Consider the following 24,017-nt stretch of genomic DNA (forward strand, 5'->3'; position numbering starts at 1 on the left):
AATACTTTTGTCTAACTTAAGTGCAGATATCTTATTATAACTAAAGTAGGATAAAACAGACTTAGAAGTAATGTTTCAGCAAGATACAGGAGCTTGTTTTAAGCCACAAGTGCCAAATCTGTCCCGCCATGAAGTTTTATGTGGCCCAGAGAGTCATATAAATAGAACCTTGTAAATAACAGTTGTATGTTTAAATAATATTTGATCAATTAAATGAAAGCAGTTTTCAATGGAAGAGGATTAGCACCACAGAAAAAAAAATCAGAATGTTTTTTCTCTGAATTTTGACTTTTTCCCAGAATTTACCTGAATTATTCTGACTTTAATCTTCTAAGATCAAAAGTCAGAATTCTGAGGGGGAGAAAGTCAAAATTCTGAGAACAAAGAGAAATCGGAGAAAAAAGAAAAAAAGTCAAAATTCTAAGAAAAAAAAATTCTGATTTCTGGGAAAGAATCAAAATTCTCAGAATTATGATTTTTGACATCACGAGACTAAAGTCAGAATTCTTTTATTTTTCCACTCCTTATAACCTTTTTCTGTAGTTTCGTATGTATTCTGCCCAATTCTATCAAAGTGTAATGATGTTTGGTATTATTTACCAAACGCTTCAAGCGGCTATTTATTCATATTTTAGAGGGTTATTAATGAGTTTCATCGATACATTTTACCACAACCGGCCCTTTGAGGATGTTCATAATCTTGCCATGGCCCAAATAAAAGAAAGTTTGACATCTCTGTTTTAAGTCAATAACTCCTTAATATTGGTGAAACAGTAGCAGTTCCATTGGCAGACATTTTTTCCATATTATAAGTGAAATAATCTGGTTCTTTTTCATCGAAATTAAAGAATTACTGACTTAAACAAGCTTCTATATCTCGCTGAAAAGTTCCTTGAAAGTTTTTTTTTCTTATTTCAGGTGTACTAAGATATTTGCAGTAGAAACTAAACCAAACCACTTGGTGAGATTTTGTGTTTTTGCAGTGCGTTAACGTACGATAATGACAGAATGATGCGTTTAGTCTAACATAAACATTCACACACACTGATTTACTCATTAGTGGGCGTCAGAACATATTCCCAATTCTGACTAAGAACAATTAGTTTCTAATCTTTTTTATAATTTTTTTAACAAGAGCGACAGATTTTAATTTAGATTTTAGACACCAGCTGTTTGAGTGGAAAACGATATTAACTAAAGCTTACAGTATCTGCTGACACATGAGCAGAGACCAATTTCCAGAGCTGCAAGAAGCGGTTTGAACCCTACGGAGGTCCAAAAGTGCCACAATTCAAAAAAAAAAAAAAAAAAGAAAATCCTTCACAGTATAAACTAATCACAATCACAATTAATATCCCAATCTGATTAGGATTTAAAATAATCTTTTAACTTTACCAACATGTTTTCTTTAACTGGAAGAACTTGGAATCTTCTTAACGAAAGATAAATCATTATAATACCAATCAAAACATGAAAAAAGTAGTTTTGATTTCTGTAATGGGATTGAAGTTTTCTACCGATTCTCAAGAAAGGTTAAATAATTTTTTAGATGAAATATTAAAAAAAAAATTCAAATAAAACAAGTGATTTATCATTTTTAGATTATTTAATTTTTGTTTTCGATCTACGTTTCATTTTAATTCATAAACATGCTTCTGGATTGATTAAAACTTAAGATTAAATTTCTCAGAGAGCTTAACTGTGTGCTGCACTGAAGCACAAAAGACATAAAATAAATTTAAACTGGAATGATTCTGTATGGCTTTACCAACTGATTATTTTTCCAACTATGCATTTAATTACTGCCACATTCAAATAATTCCAAAATTTTTTATTCCTTCATTTGTTTGTCTGAATTATGACACTTTTGATTCATCATTAAATATTACATTATGGCACTTTTGGCTCTCAAAAAAGCTTGTGTTGGGTGCGAGTGACATCAGTGTAAGCTGTGCTATTTGGCAGCAGGGGGCGCTGTGGTAACAGCCAGAAAATAAAACGCATAGAGGGGGAACAATGAGAGCAGAAGGAAATTGTTGCGTGAAATGTGAACTTTTCCTGTAGGATTCTGCTCAGTATTGTCACCCAACATGTGTTCATATAATCAGATCCAAGCAGCAGAACATAAATTAGAAGTTAAACATATTTTCTCTATTTTTTGTTTGGTTGTGAAGTTTAAATTTGGGTGAAGCTGGAGCACAGGAGGGAAAAAATCTGGAATATTCTCCTTTGAACATGACCGAAGCTGTTGTGAATAATTTATTTAGATCAGCGAGCTTCGTCTTAAATGCATCAGTGATGCTTCTCCTCTTCATCACATCTGAGTGAGAAACACACTCGTATCATTACATTAAGAGCTGACGACACCTTTCACCGAATGAGAGCGAGGCCGATGGAAGTGAATCTCTGGAGCCTGAGTGTGAACTGAGCTTATCGTTTTAGTGCTTCTGGTTGCAGAGGAAAGGAATAAAAGAGAGAGAGGCAGGAAGAGGAAAGGTGAAACTAAGTTCCTGACTTTGCGGCGAAGCCAAATGTCACAGTCTCGTTTTCACCAACAATGCCCCGAACCCGCCGAGTCTGCAGCAATGTTCTCATTAGCAGAGCTGTGACCAAAATATCACAAAGATTCTCACATCCAAAACCAACGGATCCGACCGAACGCAGATCCAGGCCGTCTGAGTCCGACTCGCCTCTCCGTCAGGCCGTGGTGGATTTCTGTTTTAGGCCAGTTTGAGCGTGCTGACGGGGAAGGTTGGGACAGTAACCATGGTGACAGGGTTGAGGACAGCGGCCTGGCCAACCAGCTGGGGATGCGGGGCGAGCACCGCCGTGGGTTTCCCCAGCGACGGGTTGCCTTGGCTCACCACGGCGGCGCTGCTCACCTGTGCTCCATTAGTGTTAGTCTGAGCGCCGGCCTGGATGTGCGGCAGGGCGTGGTGGGCGAAGGTGTGGGTGATGTGGCCCACCACGGTGGGCTGGGTGACCGGCACACCCTGGGGGTACAAAGTCGGGAGGTGGGACGCGAGGGGCGCCCCCAGGTGCGCCACCGGGTGGACGGTGATGTGTCCGATGGGCTGGGCTATGTGCTGGTGCGTCGCCGTGACGGGTGCCGCCGCCATTGGCTGCAGGGTGGAGGAGACGGGACCCGGAGAGGGGGCTATGTGTGCTAAGTGTTTGTGGTTGGCTGGGATGGTGTGACTGACCGAGTGGATCACCGACGGGTGTGAGACGGCGGCGTGAGCAATCACGGTCGGCTGGACCTGCACAGCTGGAGTATGAAGAGGAAGAGGAGGAGGAGGGCCGGGAGGCGGAGCGGGGGCGATGGCCTGAGGAGGAGGAGGACCGGCGGGAGGAGGGGCAGCGAGGACTCCAGAAAGAGGAAGAGCGGCGTGCTGGATGGACAGATGTGGAGCCAGGAGCGGCTGGGCTTGGAGGATGGACAGAGCCGGTTTCTGGAGGGATGCGGGAGCGGGACGGGCGGCAGCGTCTTCGTCCACATCCTGGTCGAAGATGTCCTCTCCCTCTGCAGATCAGACAGAAAACTGTGACATCATGACAGGAAACTGCATTTACAGAAATATTCACACCTCCTTAAACATACAGTGCATTTTAAAGCGATTTCATAAAGCAGAGTGGCCGTGTTTCTGGACTATACGTCACATATTGTTTTCATAGTTTAGCTTTTCCTGCGACATAAACTGGAAAAACCTGTGTACGTTTTTTTTTCCTCTATAACATATAATTCAGAAAACATTTAAAATGTATTCATGGTTTTCAAAACTGTATAAACACAGAACACAGAGTCAATATAGCAAAAAGTAAGTGATAGTGGTGAACCGATTTCTAGGCCTGTAACGATAACAAATGAAACTGGATGATAAATTGTCCCAGACGTTACTGCGATAAACAATAATGTTGTTTTGTGACCAAATTCAAGTAATAATAACTGCATATTAATGCTAGAACACATTAATAAAGATAAATAAACTTAAAGCTCTAATGAACATTTAACACTTAAACTGGAAGATTTTTTAAAAACCAAAAATAAATATACAAAACAACATAAACAAATAAAGTTAATTATGAAGTTTCTGTAAATAAAACTGTCTTTCAAAAAAAGTTTTAGTTGAGACCAAAGCACCAGACTGAAGACTTCAGTCATCCAGTTTTTGGTAGAGAGAAAGAAAAAAAAAGATGAATCAGGCAAATGGAAATTATTGAGTTCTTTTAATTTATTATCCAATTAATTAATTTATTGCTTAAGTTTTAGTTCCTCTGGCAGATTATTTCCCTAATAAGACATTTTCACGTTTTAAGTGAAATAATCCAGCAATGTAACTTGCTCTTTTTTATCAATAATAAATAATTTACTCAAAACAAACTCCTATATCTTGCTGAAAATTTGCTTATGAGTTAGTTTTGTCTTATTTTAAGTGTACTAAAATATTTCCACTAGAAACTAGACCAAAAATACTTAGTAAGATTTTACATTTTTGCAGTGCAATTTAGTAGAACGATAATTTCTTAGCAAGTTTGCGGAGCTCGAAATATTGTTTCATAACCTAACCCTGTTTTAAATGTTTGTATTGGTCTCCATCATACTGTTTATTAATCATCTTTAGCAAACCTCTGAGGCTTTGCCAGAACAGCCGGATTCCTACCCAGGTTAAATTGCACTGGTGCACTACAGAAAAAACTACATCTGTGAGCCATTTTGCACCTGAGGCAGTAGACGTGGAGGCCTGGTCGTCCTCCGGCTGGATGGTCTGTCGGAGGACTCGGTCGATCTCCATGGCGTCCATGTTCTGGCTGAGCTCGTTCTTCAGCTCGGCCAGCCGCTGCTGCGTGGAGATCTTCTCTCTGGCCAAACGCTCCATCTCGTGCTCAAACTCCTTCTCCTTACGCTTCAGAGTCTTTAAGGGGAGAAAAACACGACAACAGGCTGTGTAACAAACAGCTTCCATCAAATTTAATATAAAACACATGAAGAATTTCATTCCAAAATAAAACTAAAAAACTAGGAACAGAAAACAGATTCTGCAAAAACACTGAAATTGTTCAAGTTAGGTTGACTTTATGGTATAGTTTGTACAAAAATACACATTAGATTATATTTCAATGTTTAATATTCATTAGTGCAGAAAAAAGTCTGAAGTTAAATATCAAACAAGAAGCTGAATTATAACAAGAAGAAAAAACATCATCACCAACTAATTGGGTCCATTATCAACTTCAGTATGATTATTGACATCCTAATACAACTAAATATTCCTTGCTAACACAGGTATATTTTGAAAGGTAATTATAGAACCGTCTAGTCTTGTCTCTGCATGTGCAACAGGCTCTGCAGCCGCACCCAATCAGCAGACACACCAGTATCATTCCACTGGGAGAACGAGGACCTGCATTTTCAGAGTAAAAGACGTCTCTGATGTCCCCTTTGAGCCACCGTAGTCGTGTAAATAGCAGCTTGTCATGGTGCGCTGACACACATGGCATATTGTGTCATTCTTTTTGTACTGCTGTCTTTTTAAAGAGAAAATGTCAAATGATGAGGGTTTTCTCCAGCACTCCTCTTCCCCCACTTGTTGCTGCACACAGTTGTTCAGCTGGCTGAAAGAAAGCTTCTACACGTTTCCTTTAATGACGAAATAGAAAAGTTCAGCTGCTTTGAAATATTTGTGTTTGGAAAACCAGAGACGGTAAAGTTGTGGAATCTAAACGAGCTCCACCCATCAGTTTTATTAAAGGGCCGGTGTTATGAGTTTTCCAGGCACACGGTGCCTTTTTATAACACAGTCAAGTAACTATGTTACCTTCAGTTGCTATAGATAAACAAAATTTGGCTTTGTAATTTGATGCTTTGAAACTGGCCTCTGTCTCTTTAACTCCTACTCTCCTACTTTTTCTGACACTCCACTTTCGGTGCATCTTACCGACGTTTCTCCAGGAACGACAGGTTTACAACCGTTTCTAAAAGCTTCGGATTAAGAAGCAGATCATATAATTAACTCAGTAATATAATAATAATAAAGTTTATCATATAATAAACTCGGCACACTCGCAGTTCCACCTGGTGTTTCCCAATTCCTGCTGCCGCTAGTCTGAAGGAGCTTTGGCAACCTGAATGGCTGCCATAAGCGATTCAAGGATTCCTCAAACGTGCGTGAAAGAATCAGAGCGACACTTTGATGAAGGAACATGAAATAAAGTGTGAAAGAGTACATTTTACAATTTTACATTTAACATAATTAAGACTGCACCTGCAAGCAGCAAGGCAAACTGAGTACTTACCCAGCTAAAATCACAGCCGTGTCAAGAGCTGAGCGACAAATGTACATCCTTCTGCTGAATTTAGTAGGTCTCTATCCCATATTTCTGCTTAAATTTATGGATTAAGCCTATAAGATCTAAGTTTCAAATGTACACCTGGACATATATGCTTATTTTAACTATAAAAAATTCTTTAAATGTCCTGTGAATAAATATATTTGCCCATCTATTCATAACAACTGGAACTTCGAATATCTAGCAAGTTATTTTCACACTTTACCGTCTATTAAAAGAGTCTCATCAGATTAAAAGAATGCCCTTCAGATTAATTTCAGTCCCTGCTACGGCGGGGGTGAAATTACCGTAATAACCCGATATAGGAAAGCGTAACATCTCTCCTTTTAGAAAGCATTGGAACTTTTCAGATAGAGCAAAGGGTGGCAGAATTACAGTACTGCAAATCTGGCTGGATCGTTGCCGCTTTGTTCGGTCTGGAAGGGTTAAAACTCAATGAAACATCCTAAAGTGTAATGGTAACCAGTGCAGTGTAACCAGTTACTTAGATAATTGCCCTGACTTGTTTTTATTTTATTGTTAGTTACTGTACGTTTTTATTTTCATTGCCGTATTGGTAAGAGTATATTTTTCTTATACAGTAATTTGTTACATACTGTATATATATGCTTTGTACCCTTCTGTATGATTTATGCATGTTGTATTTTGAAAAACGTAATAAACATATTTATTAAAAAAAGAAAGAAAAAAACTCAATAAAACACAAGTAGATAAAATATCACCATTATAAATGTAGACATTTTTAATGCTTGGGTCTCAAACTCCGGTCTTCCTGTAACTTTTAGATCTAACTCATTAACAGAACTCTGTAGAGCCTGTCTGCATGTTAGTGACCCAGTTCCACCATTTAATTCAAGCGTGCAGGACAAGGGACACATCTAAAAGTTGCAGGACTCTGGCCCTCGAGGAATGCAGTTTGAGTCCGCTGGTGTAAATAATTTTGATTCTGTGTAATCATGGCAGTAAAGATGTTGAGAGTCTCCTACCAACCTGTGCTGAGCTGCAGAACAACATTTTGTCCCGTAGACACTTGAACACCTCCAGGTGAGCATAAGGCTGACATAAAACTTGTCATGAACATGAAAGAGTCTTCATGAATGTTTATGACTGTTGTCATGACGTATCATACGGTAAATAATCACACTTTTAATGGACTTTTAATTGGTTTTGCTTTATAATTGTCATTATTTACAGAAAGCAAAGTTGACACTTTTAATGCAATTTTAATTAAAATTTAATTTAATTTAAAAAAGTCATAATTTATTAAATGTCACCTCATGAAGCAGTAATAAACATTCATGAAGACTCCTCTGTTCATGACAGGTGTTATGCACAAGCCTTCAAATAAAATGCTACTCGAGGAATCATCTAAGAGTCAGTTCTCCATGTTAACTGGAGGAAAATGTTTTACTTCCAGAGGGAAATATGCAAATCCCTTTCTTATCATGGATAAAATAATTTTGCCTGCCATTTAAAAGACTTCTGTCCCAATTTTGATTTGCTGAGGGGGGTGGGGGAGAGTGTGGCAATTCTAATTTTTTATTTTCTGGTTGAGAAGGAAAAGGGAAGAAAAGCTTTTCCAGCCCCAATACTCCATCTGTGTGACCCAGTTTCTTTGCGTGACAACTGACGTAAAACACCACATAGCGTGACAGGCTAAGGACATTAACATAGATTACAAGAGGGGACCAAAAGAGATGGAGAGGGATGAAGGCTAAGGAAGGGATTTTTGTTTATGTCTACTTAATTTCATTACAGCACATCTGAGTCGTTTTTTTGAAAATTGAAAACAACAGGGTAGGTGAAACCCAACGTGATGCTCCAACAGTTCAGGAAGGAAAGCCGTATTTCTGTCTGTGGGCCTCGTAACGGCGCCTCACGTGAGCCACATTCCTCTCTGCTCCATTCACTCTCCTGCTACCAGATCCAGGCCGGAGCGACTCCGACCCCACAGCCGTTTACGGTTCAGCTCAAAAACTCACAGGCAGATTTAATGACGGTGAGTAAAACAAACACAAAAATAAAACTGGACTTTGCAGCAACAGGTTGCTCTTAATGAAGCTTAAATAAAACTGGTGGCTTTTATTAAAAAGCAACTGTCTCCACATGATTTCCACACAAAAACTAAATATCAGCGCCATTTAAATGTATTCATATCACTTAAACATTTATAAATTTTTTCAGGTTATAACAATAAAACTAAATAAAATCCACCAGCTTAGAAAGTAAATAAACATGTAAACAACAAATTTTTTTGCATGTTTTTCTTTGTCCCACTGGTTGTTCTCGGGGTTTTTAAAAACCCGTTTGGAATAAATAAATGAATCACAAAAACTAAATTGTCAGTTAAGTCAAGCAGAAATTACTGAGCTCTTCCCATCTTCATGCTAGAAGTATTTGTTTTGCTACAAATGATGAAGCATACACCAAACAATTGCTATGCTATTAGCAATAAAATGTTTATTGAATTTGATTGAATTATTTGTTCATTTGCAAATGTATTTCTAAAATATAAAATAAGCTTAACTTGTTAAATAAAAAATCTGCAGCTAAACGTGCCACATTTTTTATCTGATTAATTGCCAGAATAATTTGTTGATGAATCGATTACTGAAATAATTGCATTTTGCCATGGTGATGGCAGCATTGTGCTGTGGGAATGTTATTCTTTAGCAGAAAGAAAATTATTGATGTGTTATAATGAGTTTTTGCTGAAAATTTTTTGTATTAGTCTAAGCATAAAATCCCAGTAAAATATATTCAGGTTTCTGGTTTATAACACAACAAAATGTGAAAACGTTCAACAGTAACCAAAACTGCAGCAAAGACACAGGATAACTCTGAATGAGTCCACTACCAACTACTACAAGTTCTGGAGTACTTTTGTTCATCCATGCAAACCCGGTCACCATTCGTCCTGTGGTAAATCACCAAGGAAACTGCTGCCACCCATAGCTGTTTCCGTGGCAACCTCCTACGTGGGATCGGGCTGCTAGAGAAGCAGTTTGTAAAAGAAAGAAGGGTAAAGTACAAGGCCGCATACAAGGAAAGATGTGGCTGGACGTTGGCCAGCTGGGCGCTTTGGATCTTTCCCTCAAAATGCCCTTCCCCCCGTGTCCCCTCAGCTCTTTCATTCTTTCCTTTTAAAAGATTCCTGCGTCTCTGGAGTAAAAATGTCTGCTCTTGCAGGCTTAATTACAAATCCAACAGGTATTTCCGAAAGGAAGAAAAAAAAACCAGAAGCCCTCTTGGTACCCAATAATTTTGATACAAGTCTGCAGACATGAAGAGGAAAAAGCTGACATCGCTATAGCGAATCTCTACCTATCCTCCTGTTATCACCATGGAAACACAGCTACATCGTTAACACCTGTCATTGACTCTGTCCCTCTCCCTGTTTCTCTGTAGTCTCAAAGAGCACAGCGGATCAGAGGGGGTGAGCGACGGTGACGTCACCGGGTTTGCTGTCGCCATGTGCTTGGATCTCACATGGCTCAGAAACAGAAAGAGAGACAGAATTTACAGGTTTACATGAACGCCGCTGCCAAAAGAGGAAAAGAAATATCTGGGAGGGCATGATTTTATGATTAAGTAGCTGTTGAGCACCTAAGAGCATCAAAATGAGCTCATTCATTTTCAGGAAAAACTGCATGGAGTGCAAATGAACAGGAGTGTGAATGTTTTAAAGTCCTGAATAGGATTAAACAGAAGTAATTTACCAATTGGTAACAGAGTCACCCCCCCCCCAGTGTTGAAACAAAAAGATGTAAAAAAGAAAAAACAAGGCGACAGCAAAACAGCTCACAGGAAAAATAAAGAGCAACATTACAGCTAAGGTCATACAGAGGCGTGACCCCAGTATCACAGTACACTGAAGGTTTAAAAAGTTGTAAAGACGCTGCCAGCAGCCTGGCTACCAGAGCATATAGCCTGACTAGCTAACCAGCTAATATCAGCTCACTAGTGTTGATCTATAACAAGCAAAACAAAATGCTGATTTACATGTAAATCAAACTAAATAAATGCATTACAGGACAAAACTGCAAATCAAATCTATACAAGTGTTTCAGTGTTTGTTGAAGGCTATTTGTTGGTTAAAGACTTAAACTTTTATTCAGATTTTCACCCTCCCAAACAGGGTCTCTAATCCACCCGGCTCCGCTCCCAGGGGGGTTCCTGTTCCCCGTGATCTTGCTGCCAGCCGTGTTATGAACAAATTCCCTCATCTCTTGGCCTATTTTAGCTCCGCTCACTAACTTTCCATTGCGCAGCACATTGAACTTCAAATGTCAGAAGATTCGCTGCAGAAAAAGGCGGCACTGCATTTACTGTATCCCCAGGCCACAAAGTAGTCTACCCAGAGAAAACATCACATAATCACATACAGTATTTGTTCTCTGCACAACTAAAGCAAGTTCTGAGCAACTATAATCGATTTTATTTACTTTTTTAGCTAAAACTTTATCTTATATTCTCACGTTGATGTCAGTTCAGATAAATTGCCATGCCAACCAGTCATGATGATGGGAAACTTACGAGAACATAAGAGTTCATTCACAATTTTTTTCTGTTTCGGATTCACTGCCAATTTTCACCCAGAGAGAAACAAAGGGGCTTTGGCCCACAGAAAGGAGAAAAATAGCAGAAACAAGAAGATAATGAGTCTTTTCCAAAATATTTGACCTACTGACCTGTATGTAACGGAGTGCACTGCGCAGAACGCTGAGGTTAGAGGTTTTCTTCTCATCAACATTAGGAACGTTTTTCTTAAGTGTCTCAAAACACTCCTTGAGGTGTGCTCTCCTGCAGACATTTAAGAAAAAAACAAAAATAAAATTTAGTCTAACCATTACAGCATTTATAAACTGAAAAAATGCCAAAACAATTTCACTGAATAAACTGTACAAGTAGGTTTCATTGTCCTGCACAGTGTAAATTCAGGTGTGACAGCAGCAACAGATGTTCACATAAAAAGTTCTTAGAGTGTTAATCAAACTATATAAAAAACAACAACAATAATAGTCATCATATACTACAGTACAAGACTGTATTGTGTAGTTATTACAAATAAACATATCAGATTCGTGATCCAAGTGTTGGGCAACAGAATTTAATTACTTTTTCAAAAATGCACATAATGTGCATATTTGCTGAACACTGAACAAAACAAATTACTTGCACTACTTACAGTATGTTACTGCTGAAAAACAAACACAATAACAGCAGAAATGTTAATTAAAAATTAGCAAAAAAAGCAAAAGTGATTGTGAATGTCTGGATGTTGTTCTTAAGTTTAATTCTTGATACTTTTTCATCAGCTGCAACAATAAACATATCAGCATAAAGACTAACCTGTTCTTTTCCAGCTTGTTGTGCACCTCTCTGGTTCCCGCTCTGGAAAATAAAATGCAATGTAAACATGAACAGATCCTCAAACTTAAATTAACTGCACCATTCAAATACTTAAACTAACCCTCCAGGTCTCCTCTTGCCCTCCATCCCCCTCAGGTCCTCTATCGTCACGCCATTGGGGCGCGGCTGAGGTGTAGGTGGTGCTTGATGGGGAGCCAGTGCATGATGGGAGCCAGAGCCATTGGTACTAATAGAAGCTGGGTACTGAATCTGCATCTGAGGCTGCGATAGGCCCGGCTTTACATCTATCAGCTGCTGAGCAGGTTCCATTTTGATCTGGGAGGGGCACAACAGGTGATGAGACACTGACTGCTGCTGCTGCGGCGCCGTAGAGGAAGTGCTCTCTTTTTTGGGAGGCAGGGGGCTGCTGAGCGTAGTGGCAGCTGCAGCGATCGGCGTACTGAGGGGAAGGGGGGGGACAGAGGGTGTCGCATTGACGACCGGGACCATCGGGATGACGGCGATGGGAACTTGTGAAGGTGGGAGAGAAGGCGGCGGAGGGGCGGGAGGATGATGCGGCTGCTGGCGAAGAGCATCATCAGCCCAAGCAGTGTGGTTGGCTCTGACAGGCAGAGGTGAGGCGACAAGCTCCACATGTTTAGTCTCAGCCTCCGTCTTGATGGCTTCCTTCTCCTTAAACAGCTCATCCTCTGCAGAAGAGCGACGGATAATACTTCGGTCAGAAACACAGTACGTTGAAATTCACATAAATTAAAGTGATTCATACTGGGATGCAAGTTATCGATAGTATGATCGATAAGATAATTTTTGTCTTTCCATAACATAAAGGGAAACATTTTTCATTTATTGAATTTAAAAAGAGAAGCACATCATTATATTTGAACTTTTTTGTGTCAGTTGTGTTAAACACTGAAAAAATAAAAAAATTGTGGTCTTTTCACATTATTATATGTAGGCAGTTCTACAAATCAAACGTGCTTATTGGCATCATGTCTTTTTCCGTCCTAAGTTATGCCTTCCACTTTTCTGTCACATCATCACCTTTGTACCAAATCAGTAAATATTGGTGAGACGTTGACGCTGCACATTAAGGTAAAACTTAAGGAGCTTGTTGAGTGTCTATGTTTCAAAACGGAATTGCATAAAATGCATTTTGCACACTGGATTCCGTTTGGATCGTTTCTCTTTCCTGCTCTGGTATGACCCCCGCCATCTTTATTTTTGTATCATCTGCCTCACTTAAGAATGACCAGTCACATCCGACTCGGGATGCCGGCAAAACTACAACAATAAGAGACATTATTAGCTAATCGATTGGAGCTAATTTAAATCTAATAAAACATTTATCAACAAATAATCACAAGCCGATTAATTCTTTGAATCCCTGACCTTATGTTAATATCTGACAGGATAGAAGAGTATTCAAAAGAGAAGCAACTAAGAGACCATGCACATCACTTTGAACATCTTTTGAAACATGGTGGTGGCAGCATCATGCTATTTTCTTTAGCATAGACAGGAAATCAAGTTGGAGTTAATGAGAAGATGGATGGAGCTAGGTGTGGGTATTTATCGTATTGTTTACTATTTAGTGTCAAAAGTTTCTTATGATAAAAATGTTGATTTATCATTGTCTCGATAAATTCCGATTAATAATGTAAAAAAAAAACTGACGGTGTCATTGGAAATTTTATTTTACCATTTTCTCCCCTATTTGTTCCATAAGGGCATCACGAAATATCAGTAAATTTGGAAAATATGATAAAATGCAGCTGCTGTGTGCAGCTTAGTGATATAAATCACATTAATTTAAGTAACTGGTGCCCTGAAGAAGCCTGTGTCAAATGGGAATTTATTTCAAGAGCAGCATTAGTGTTTAGGCAGCCATAGCTACCTAAAAAAGACATCATAAATAGTTTATTGTTATAACAATAGTACCACAAAATATTGTGATAAAATTCTAAATCCATGTTGCCCACCACTGATGTGGCCTGGAAATTAACACTGAAACTGGAAGACACTTTAAATATTCAAATATAAATAAACAAAACAACAGGAACAACACATAAAATGAGTTATGAAGTCTCTACAAACAAAACTGTCCTTCAAAAAACAGCTAGGTGAGACAAAAGCACCAGACCGAACATTTTCTCCCAGTTTTGGTAGAAAAAGAGAGAAAAGAGAAAAACGATAAATCATCCAAATGGAAATTATTGAACTTGTTTTAATTTATTATGCGATTAATTGATTTATTACAACATCCATAAAGTCAGCTTCACAACACTTGGTGCAAACAAACACAAGCAGTGAATGACATCATGTGGGAAACGGAGTGGAAACAAGAGCAGCTGTGTGAGAAGCTCTGCCCTGTGATTGGACTGGTCCAGTGCTGAGCATGCCTCCAGCCCCAGGCTACCTCAGGACTACTGACCAACAACAGCAGAGGACAGTTGTGAGACTCCAGCATTCGCACTAGGACAGTCTAAAAATAAATCACAGGTCGAAGATAAAAGGATTAAATTAAAAAAAATGATAAAAATACCCACAACACACACATAACGATGCGAGTGAGTAGTTAGTACACACTGCAGCGCCAGGCTCAAAGTAATGTGGAAAACCCTGCATCACCATGGAAACAGCTACATCAAAAACAGAAGATCCCAGGGATTCCTCAACCTGTGCTCCTAATACAGCACCCAAACATTTCCAACACAATAGACAATACCAGTTGTCAAGAGGCCCAGCTTCACATTAGGCAAGACTTTTGTTTCTGTTCTGCATGACTCTGCAAACCCCCTGATGGCGCAATTTCCTCTCACCTAGGAGAACATTCACCCCTGAGAGGACCTGCGCAGCTGGATACTGTCATCATGATGATATGCAGAATAAAAGCTTCTCCTCTCTGCACTCTTTCTTCTGTACATTAATTAACAACTACTTGAAAAATACCAGTTTTTCATAATACAATCTTAGCCGTTTGTATCTTCTGCAGTATATTTTTGCAGTGAAATCAAACTTTCTGCTGTAGGATGTTGCGTATCAAAACATGCATATAAATATACCTTCTTTGAAAACTGACGAGTTAAAGTAGAAAGTGGCTGGTACAACACAAAGTATTTATCTTTTTAAAATGATTTTTGATTTTATAGTAAATAAGGACATAAATATCCACAAACTTTCACTGAAAAGAAGACTGGGGTGCGTCTATGTCTGCATTTAATTTATTAAACCTGAAAAAATATTTCAACTGCTTTAAAGGTGCCAGTCGACACCTCCAAAAATTTGGAAATGTTATGCCAGTCGCAATTTAATCAATTTTAAAAGCTCGATAATTTCCATTTGCATGATTTGGAAATGTTTGTTGTTGTTTTTCTCTTTTCTATCAAAAACTGGATGACAAAAGTCTTCAGTCTGGTGAATTAGTCTCAAACAGCCTGTTTTTTTCATTCATTATTTTATTTTCTTGTTTCTATTGTTTTGTTTATTTATTTTTGAATATTTAATTCAACTTTTTCCAGTTCCAGTGTTAAATGTTCATTAGAATTTAAAGTTTATTGATCTTTGAGAATGTGTTCTTGCATTATTATATTGCATCACCATTACATCACTTGAAAATTGTCTCAAAACAACATTATTATTTATCACAATAACTTCTGGAACGATTTATTGTCCAGCAAAATTTGTTACCGTGACAGGCCTATTTCTATTAATAAATAGGCAAACTTACAAAACCGATTTTGTGTTTGGGGCTTACTATGATTCATCAGTCTTTAAACAGTTACTTTGTTCCACTAAAATATTGCAAGTGCAGTTTATGACTGCGTGGTTTTAATAAACTGCATTTTTGTGGGTGATTTTTACCCAAGTTTGGACCTTGATGACTGAGAAGAATATGCTAGAAGAAAGTTGTGGTCATGTGATATGCAACGCAGCTACATTTCCAAAAGGATTTTGCATAATATGCTAATTGACTGAAAAACCTTTGCACTACTAACAAATTGTGATGGTTTTATTAGAGTAAAACTGATCAAAATAATTTTTTGACATTGGTAGATTTTACTTTTTGACCAAAAATCCCCTGCAGAAAACATCACAATAAAATATTGAGTCTACATCACCATCCCTGTTTCTCACCTTAACTACCAATTAACCAGTGACGTGCGGTCAGGGGAGGCAAGCGAGGCAGAGCCTCACCTGCTGTAAAGTATTAGCTTAACAAATTTTTAATAATTTTTTCTTCAAAATTGCTGAATGTTCACATTTTCCCATTCAAATGTTTGGAAGCGCAGCTGGTGAGGCAGCAGCGAGCTGAGCCTCACCTGGGATTGATCAACATCTCGCTAACTGCACTGGCTGCCATTCTATGACAGCATCCTCCTCCTGTCTGTACGTCGCCAATAACATGGTAAAAACATTTAATATATGAACTGATTTTCCATAATTTAGCTTAATGTACAGTGCTTTATGTTACAAACTGTGTGTGCAACGTGTTTCGTGTGCTGAGGAGCGATCAGAAACGGCAGAGAACAGATTTGAGGTGAGGCAGGCAGTTCCCTTGCCTCATGGCAGGGGGCGCTCATGATCCCAGACATTGTGACTCCACAACTGCAGAGTAAGAGACAGTAACAGCGAGCTAGCCATGGAGCTAGCCACACAGTAAAGTCAAGTGCAGCAATACATTTATCGTTTTCTCCTCGTACCACGGCAATCACTTATTAATAATCAAAAAATAAACTTTAAGCCTAAAACCATACTACTGCAACAGACTGAATGTTCTGCTCTTTGTGTGGGAAATATTTCTGTATTTTAGGGGCGTTGTTGTCAGTTGCTATGGCAATGAGTCTGTGTGTAGCCTGGCCAATGCAGAGAGCGAGAAAGACGTGGTTTTGAGTAGTACTTCAACGGGGTTTCCCTTTGCTGTGGAGCATAGCATGAAATTAATAATATCTACATTTCCAAGTTTCATTGTTAACGTAATTATTCTACGGCAGCAGTGCGGCTATGCATGATATGTAAAAGAATTGTCTTTTTGCCCTCCAGCGTTGTAAGCATGCTCAAAATTTCCTTATGTAAACAATAACATGCAGGTGGTCTAGATTTGTATATCTGATTATGATATACAGCTTATATCCTCACCAGCTTTGCACCTCACCGCATGTCACTGCAATTAATCTTTTCCAACATTAACATTTTAAAATCCCTCATAGCAGTCTTGATGAGGAAATACAAAGTTCATACCTATATTGTTCATTTCAGGGATGTACAAACTTTTTGTCACATGGAAAATTGTCAAGTCAAAAGTACTTACGGACCAAGAAAGTGAAAAATTAACAAAACAAAACATAAAATCAGGCAAAAGAAGTAGTCATTTTTTGTAGTAAAAGGATGCTTCTTGTTTTAGATCCAGAAATGTAAACAGGATTTTGAACATTTTCTGTATTAAAAGAAATGCATCTAGCTGCGTCACTGTCAGGCAAAATGTTTGCTATATTTACCCAAGTTTAATAGATGAGATTAAAGTTGATTTGGACGTAACAAAGTCACCTTTTTAGTAATATATGTGGTTCTATTTTTTAAAAAAAGCATTGTTATAAAAAAAATAAATAAGTTGGGTTGTTGTAAGAAAATTATGCCGGTTATCACAAATAAAACATCTCCATCTGCATCAAGACCTTGTGCTAGATGTGTCAAATTTGTATCATTCTTGAATTGCAGTTGGTGGGCCACACAAAATCAGCTCAAGAGCCATAAATGGCCCCCGGGCCGCACTTTGAACAACCCCGGTTTATATCTCGCAAAATCTTCCGAACTGGCTGAGAAAGGGGTAAGTAGGGAGTTGCCCCACTTACTTACTCTCCCACTTCCAGTCCCTCTGACCCGCCACTGTCTGAATGGGAAGGGAGGGGACTAGAAAGGCGCGTGGATGTGTGTGTGTGTGTGTGTGTGTGTGTGTGTGTGTGTGCATGTGCATGTTTGTGTGTCTGTGGGGGTAGAAGGGGGGAGGGGTGGCGTGCACGTGGTCGGTGTGGGTGGATCCAAGCACGCGGTAGGGTAAGTAAGTATGCAGCAACGGGAGGAGGGAGTGGGGGTGTCTGACACGTCATCAGTGGGATCAGCACACACAAAAAATCAACCCCACTTCCTTATTCTCCTTTGACCTAATCACAAATCATTGCGTCCAACCTACCGGTTTCTATCGCAAACACAAAAGGTGATAAATGTTAATGATTACTAGATTTTTTATTTCCCCTCAGAAATTCAAATTAGACAAGCTGGGCGCGTGAGGGCCCGCCCCAGTGCGCGCGTGTGTGTGTCATAAGATAGCTGAGCAATGTCAGGGTATTATGTAAAGAGCAGCCATGGCTCGCCACCGCCCTGCCGGTGCCCACTGAGCAAAAATAAATTCACTTAAATTAACTCTTTCACAAATAATAAAAAAAGGTGCGGCTATTATAACATAACTGGTTATTTTATAATATTTTTTATAATATTTTAAAACTTAAAAAATGCCACCACTGCGTACAAAGGGTCTTATGTTGGGTTTCTGCAACAGATTAGTCTGATATTTAAATGAACTCTGGAGAAAAGGAAATCCTCTGCTGTGCCTCCATTACACACAGGCGCGCGAGTACGGTGAGTCACAAGGGTGTTGAAACACCGTCTCTCTCTCTCTCACACACACACACACACACACACACACACACACACACACACACACACACACACACACACACACTACAGGCGCGCAAAGAAGTAGTTCAGAAAAACAACTTTGGCCATTTCCGCCTTTAGATTAAACAATCTGTGCATGACCCAACAAGCCAGATCAGTGACAGTTTGCCTTCTTTGTGGCGCTGAAAGCCTTGAACTGCGTCCCATCATCACCACAGACAGGCAGGTTAAATACTACAACCCCAGTTCTCCCAGAAGACGCTGTTTGAAGTGTCACTCCGCTCTGCTATCTGTGCTCCCTTCATGCATCAGTCTGCAGATTAACTCACCACGTCTTGTTTGTTGTTGCTGCTGGGCTTGCCATTCCAGGTACCTGGCCGCCTCCAAAAGTGTGTCGATACTCATTTCGCGTGAGCCCTGACGGCAGGGGGGGACCCGGTGGTCCGGGACGGAAAGAGGGGGGGAATGGAAAGTAGTGCCCCGGTATTAAGCGCTACGTGCGCGGATTCACTCCCGTGTGAACCCCCCTTGTGCGGTTCTCCAGAAAGCAGGCGGCCAGTTTTTTTTAATCCAGCCAAACAGAAAGTAGATCCCGAAATACGTAAAGAAAAAAAAAAAAAAAAGAAAAAAAAAAAGGTTGCAACAAGATGGCGAAGCGAGCACGGGAATACACACAACAAGGCGAGTCGTGTTCTCGGTAAGGCCCGCCCCTCCCGGATTCCTGCCCCGCCCTGTTACTACGGCCGTTAGCAAAACCCGGCGACCGAATCGCGCATTCCTCCACCTCGATGCCTCTTTTCACAAAATTTAAGCTTACCACTGGTTTCAACATTTCTCACACAATTAAAATATCATTTTAATAAAGTCTCCGAAAACAATTCAACTCGCCCTGTAACGTCGTATTTCCGTGGGACTCTTTTTAGAAATCGTCTGCTGACGTCATCGGTGCTCCGCGGTTTAGCGCCAGCCGTTGGCCCGCAGCGCATGCAGACGGATCAGGCGCCAGCCAGCCAATCAGCGCTCAGAACAACAAGGCATGGTGCTGGTCCACATGGGCACCCGCCCGGCTCGAGGAGCAGCTCATTTGCATGGCGAGAGCGTGACTGGCCACCCCGCTGTCTCCAGATCAGAGCCGTCAGTCAAACCCACAGGGGCGGGGCCTGGGAGCGTGGAAGTGGTTCCTCTCTGGGAAGGAGCAGCTGTTCCCATTTTTCCTCCGATGAGGTACTGATGAACTGGAATGGCTTTTTATTCATTTCGAAAATAGTACAGGGAAATATTACGAAAAAAAATATGAACATAACACATACACTGCAAAAAATGAAGAAAAAAAACACATGAAAAGTTTGTATCTTTTGGGAATTTTGTGTTGAGCAATATGCTGTTCCATGTTTAATTAATCTTGTACTGTCTTTTTTGGAAAAGCTTTTGAATATTATTATTTTTCTTATTGTCATTTTCCTGTACATATATAGAACAGCCTTTTAAACTTTAATGCTTGTAATTTCAAGGACAAACTGCTGTTATGTTCACCATGTTCAACATGATTTATAACCCTTATCACTCATTTTTTTGTGTACATAATGAAGAGATTATTGTTTTATCGGTTTAACCCTACATTCAGCACGTTATATAACATGATTGTTCGCCCAAAATGTTTTCTATATTTCCCAGTTTTCCAATACTTATGTGAGCTTTCCAGCAAGTTTGATTGAAATTCACACCCAGAACATTTATTTATACACTCTTTCCATACCGGTTATTGTTATTTCCAGGTTTATTTCAAAAGTTTCAAGAAGACATAATATTGTTTTATTTACTTTTATAGACAATTTATTTAATTCAAACCATAATAATATAAGTTTATTAATTTCTGCTCATGTCACACATTTTAAAAATGTTCTTAAGACCTTATATGATTCACTGATGAACAATTTAAATAACTCGGGGCCTAAAACTGAGCCCTGTGGTACGTCTTAAGTGACACCAGGCCATGTTGAATTGTAATTGTCTGTCTCAAAATTGTTTCTGATACTGCATGTGAAGTGAAGTGCTAATATTTCTTCTTTTTTTTTTACTATCCATGCATACTTCAGAAGCGGGAGTCATGCTTAAATTTTTGAACATATCAAAAAGTAATTTTTTAGAGTAAGAAAAGTTAAAAGTAAGAATGTCAACCAAAAAATTGTGAATTATTGTCTGTCATTCTTTGTAAAGTTGGGTAATCATGACTGTTTTCATTTTACACAGGAGTGTGCCTTACAGACATTTAATGGCAGACTTCTTTATGTGTCAGTGAAAAATAATTAGATGTCTAATTTTCCCCTTAGCTGATTGATGGACAGAGTTATTGTTCCTACAACCCATAAATCAGATTTGTACGGAAATGTGGCAAGAAGAAAGTCTCTGTTTAAAGAAAGAAATAAGAAGATTGAGACAATAAACTTTCAGCTTTGCAGCTGTTTTAATTAAAGTTTCAGGGGAATTAATTAACTTTATCAGCATCAGTAAGACATGTTGTGATTGTCCTCTTTTCTCTAAACATGGGATTTGGTCTATTTAGAGTTACATTTACTTGAGTAACTTTTTTGAAAAAATTTAATTTTGGAGTTTTTTTTAACAATGCTGTGCTTTTTACTTTTACTTGAGTCATTTTATTATGAAATATTTCTACTGTTACTTGAGTAAAATGTCTGGATTTTCTACATACTGAATGACAAACATGTTTTAACCAAAAATTCACCACACACACCTGCAGATTTTGTTAAAGTTTCATAAATTTTTTATTGAAAGAAACTGATTTGGAAAGAAAATTATTTAGCTTGATTTTGTTAATTATATGAACTATTGTCATTTTCAACATTAAAATACCAAAATTTCCACCCAACTTTGTATTTTGTCCCATCTGAAGAGAAAACAATAATTTGGTCTTCTTTAACAGAAAATAAATCCTAGGACTTACCTGAACATTAATGGTTTATGTTCATGTAAAGAGACAATATAAAAAAAACATGTGGATTATCTGTGTGTCTCCATAGCAACAGTCTTTAATGGGACGCCAGAGTCCGCCATGTTTATGGACTGACTAGATCAGCCAATCACAACAGCAGCTCAGAAAGGCGCTAACTCAGCTAACTGAACAACACACCGCTATTTCCTCACCGACTTTAAAGTAATTAACTCAATTTAAGAAAAAAAAAAATAACGCTATTGTATAAAAAGCTAGCATAGATAATTGAGTAAATACGGATTCAGCACATGAGCCGTACCAGAGGAGCGAGGAAGAGGAGGAAGAGGAGGAAGAGTGATGACTTGGAGAGCCAGTGGGTTGGGAGAGATGTGAGGAATGGATTGAGGTGACCCAGTTAGAAATGCTGCATCACTTGTGGATCTACACACCAAAGAGGAATAACCAATGTTTTTATGGAGAAAAACATAGAATATTTAACATGGCTACTCATTATTTATTACTGTAATTATACAAAAACATATTTAAATTACATTAATGTGATAGAAATCGGTTTGAGTCCTATACTTCTACAGCAAAGATGTCCAAACTTTCTGTCACATGGGCCAAAATCATCGAGTCAATGAAAAAATAACAACAAAGAAGTAAAATCAAGCAAGTTTCAAAAATTTAAACAGGATTTTGGACATTTCCTGCATTAATAGAAATACATCTAGTTTTCAAATTGTACTTTTTTTTTGGCTCAACTGAACAAATTTATACCGGATTTGCATCACTTTCTGTCAAAATGTTTGCCATATTTACCCAAGTTGAATAAATTAAAGTTGATTTGGATGCAGCAAAGTCGCCTTTTTAGTAATAGACATGGTTCTATTTCTTATAAAAGTTTGATTATAAAAAAAACCCAGCACTTTGTATCATTCTTCAATTGCAGTGCAAAAAATCAGTTGAAGGCCACAAACGGCCCCTGAGCCGCACTTTGACCACCCCTGTTCTACATAACATTTACATCCAAGCTAAGCAACTATTTTATTTATAAAATGTAGCTTTAAATAGATCTGAACATGCCCTTAGTATGAATTATCTAATATTTAGTTGACAGAAACTTAAAATCACAGTATAAATATCTGTTAGTTTGTTCTTACAAGATCAATGAAAAGTATTGATTGATTACCTCTGTTTTAACCAATCCCACGGCCTCAGCAGGCTTTTTACGTGGTTTAACCTTCATTAATCTATTGGATACAGTCTCAGAAATATTATCTTTTACCAATATGTATATTTTTTCCTAGTGAAGTCTCAATCTGCCATTTGTTGTTGAGGGTTAATTGACCTTTTAAAGTATTTTCTTAATGAAACATGCAAACTATTTCTCCCAAGTTTTACTTTGGTTGGTTTATTTAGTGTATTTTGTTATGATTTTATGTTATCAAACACTCAAAGTGTTGCATAATTGTGATGTTTAAATGATGCATGGTATTCAGTCTTTTTTACATAAATATAACTTTGAAAAGTGTGATGTGCATTTACTCAATTTTATCGAACCTTTCAGTCTTTGTCTCCGACAGTTGTGTGCTTTCTGTAAATTCAACAAAAAACACACAAAAATGTGTTTTTGTAACAAATTTGAAGAAGGTTGCAGCCCATAAATATTTTTGCAAGGTAATGAATATAGGCATAAAATAAAAAATATTGTGCATGGTACCACTAGAGTGCGCTATATCCTAAAACACTGCTTCTCTTTACCTTCTCCTCTCGCTTTGCAGAGATTACAACACAAGATGTAAACCGTACCTGATGACATGAAACCCACTAAAATGAGCAGAAAACCTGCAGATCTCTGCCCCATTCTGCAGCACAGAGGCTGACACACCACATTAAAAAGGCCGGATGCTTTCTGAAAACACTCTGCTCTCATAAGCAGCGTGAGGCCCGATCTGCTGTAAGTGCTGACCTTGAAACCTCTCAACACATCCGTGACACGCCAGCGTATTTGGATCTCCGCTGGCTGCTCCCTCCAAGAACCGGACCCAGTATTATATCAGAGGCAGAGAGAAAAATGGGCGACCCAAAAGCAAAATAAATGAGAATTTCATCTCTGCTCAGTTTTAATGTCTTCGGCTTGAATGAGGGAGAGTCTGGGAGGATGTAGGCCAATGTTTCTCCTCCACTGAAAAACAGCCCAGGTTTATCGTTACACAAACAGAGCCGGGTAGTAACTAGTTACATTTACTCAATTACAGTCACTTGAGTAAGTTTTGAAATATATATTATTGATATACTGTATATATACACGTTTAGGAGTATTTGTACGTTTTACTTTAGTAATTTTATTATGAAGTATTTCTACTCTTGAGTAAAATGTCTGGATTTTCTACCCACTGAATGAAAAACAAACATGTTTTAACCAAAAATTCACCAGACACAAACCTGCAGCTTTTTTAGTTTCATGAGTTTTTTTTATTGAAAGAAACTGATTTGGAAAAAATTTTTTTGTCTGATTTTGTTATTTTTGTTACTTATTTAAATTTTTATCAATTTGGTCCTTAAAATACCAACATTTCCACTTTATTTTATATTTTTTTTTCCATCTGTGTAACTTTTAAATGAGTGATAATTTGATGAGTTACTTGAATAGACTTTTTACCAAATACTT

At 38.5% G+C, this 24,017-nt stretch overlaps 1 protein-coding gene and 1 long non-coding RNA gene across 2 annotated transcripts; one reads left to right on the forward strand and one right to left on the reverse strand.

Moving 5' to 3' along the window:
• Nucleotides 1-1,108: 1,108 nt before the first annotated feature.
• On the reverse strand, nucleotides 1,109-19,085 carry LOC102219013 (max-binding protein MNT-like). Its single transcript, XM_005814014.3, has 6 exons — nucleotides 18,723-19,085; nucleotides 11,822-12,410; nucleotides 11,701-11,742; nucleotides 11,040-11,151; nucleotides 4,721-4,913; nucleotides 1,109-3,523 (listed from the first exon to the last, which is right to left on the reverse strand). Exons 1-6 carry the CDS (start codon nucleotides 18,796-18,798, stop codon nucleotides 2,721-2,723), a joined length of 1,815 nt encoding a protein of 604 aa, XP_005814071.1. The 5' UTR covers nucleotides 18,799-19,085; the 3' UTR covers nucleotides 1,109-2,720.
• Nucleotides 18,074-23,639, forward strand: LOC111609990. Its single transcript, XR_002753438.1, has 3 exons — nucleotides 18,074-18,354; nucleotides 19,317-19,617; nucleotides 23,128-23,639. It is a non-coding gene; the product is annotated as an uncharacterized LOC111609990 (long non-coding RNA).
• Nucleotides 23,640-24,017: the final 378 nt, after the last annotated feature.

The sequence above is a fragment of the Xiphophorus maculatus genome, chromosome 11, assembly GCF_002775205.1.
Source record: "Xiphophorus maculatus strain JP 163 A chromosome 11, X_maculatus-5.0-male, whole genome shotgun sequence".
Lineage (NCBI taxonomy): Eukaryota > Metazoa > Chordata > Actinopteri > Cyprinodontiformes > Poeciliidae > Xiphophorus > Xiphophorus maculatus.

Coding starts and splice junctions, on each gene's coding strand:
- LOC102219013 (XM_005814014.3), bottom strand. CDS start 18,798: ATGAGTATCGACACACTTTTGGAGGCGGCCAGGTACCTGGAATGGCAA. Junction 12,411..18,722: donor GCAACAACAAACAAGACGTG/GTGAGTTAATCT, acceptor GCTCTTCTGCAG/AGGATGAGCTGTTTAAGGAG. Junction 3,524..4,720: donor CTCCACGTCTACTGCCTCAG/GTGCAAAATGGC, acceptor TCTGATCTGCAG/AGGGAGAGGACATCTTCGAC.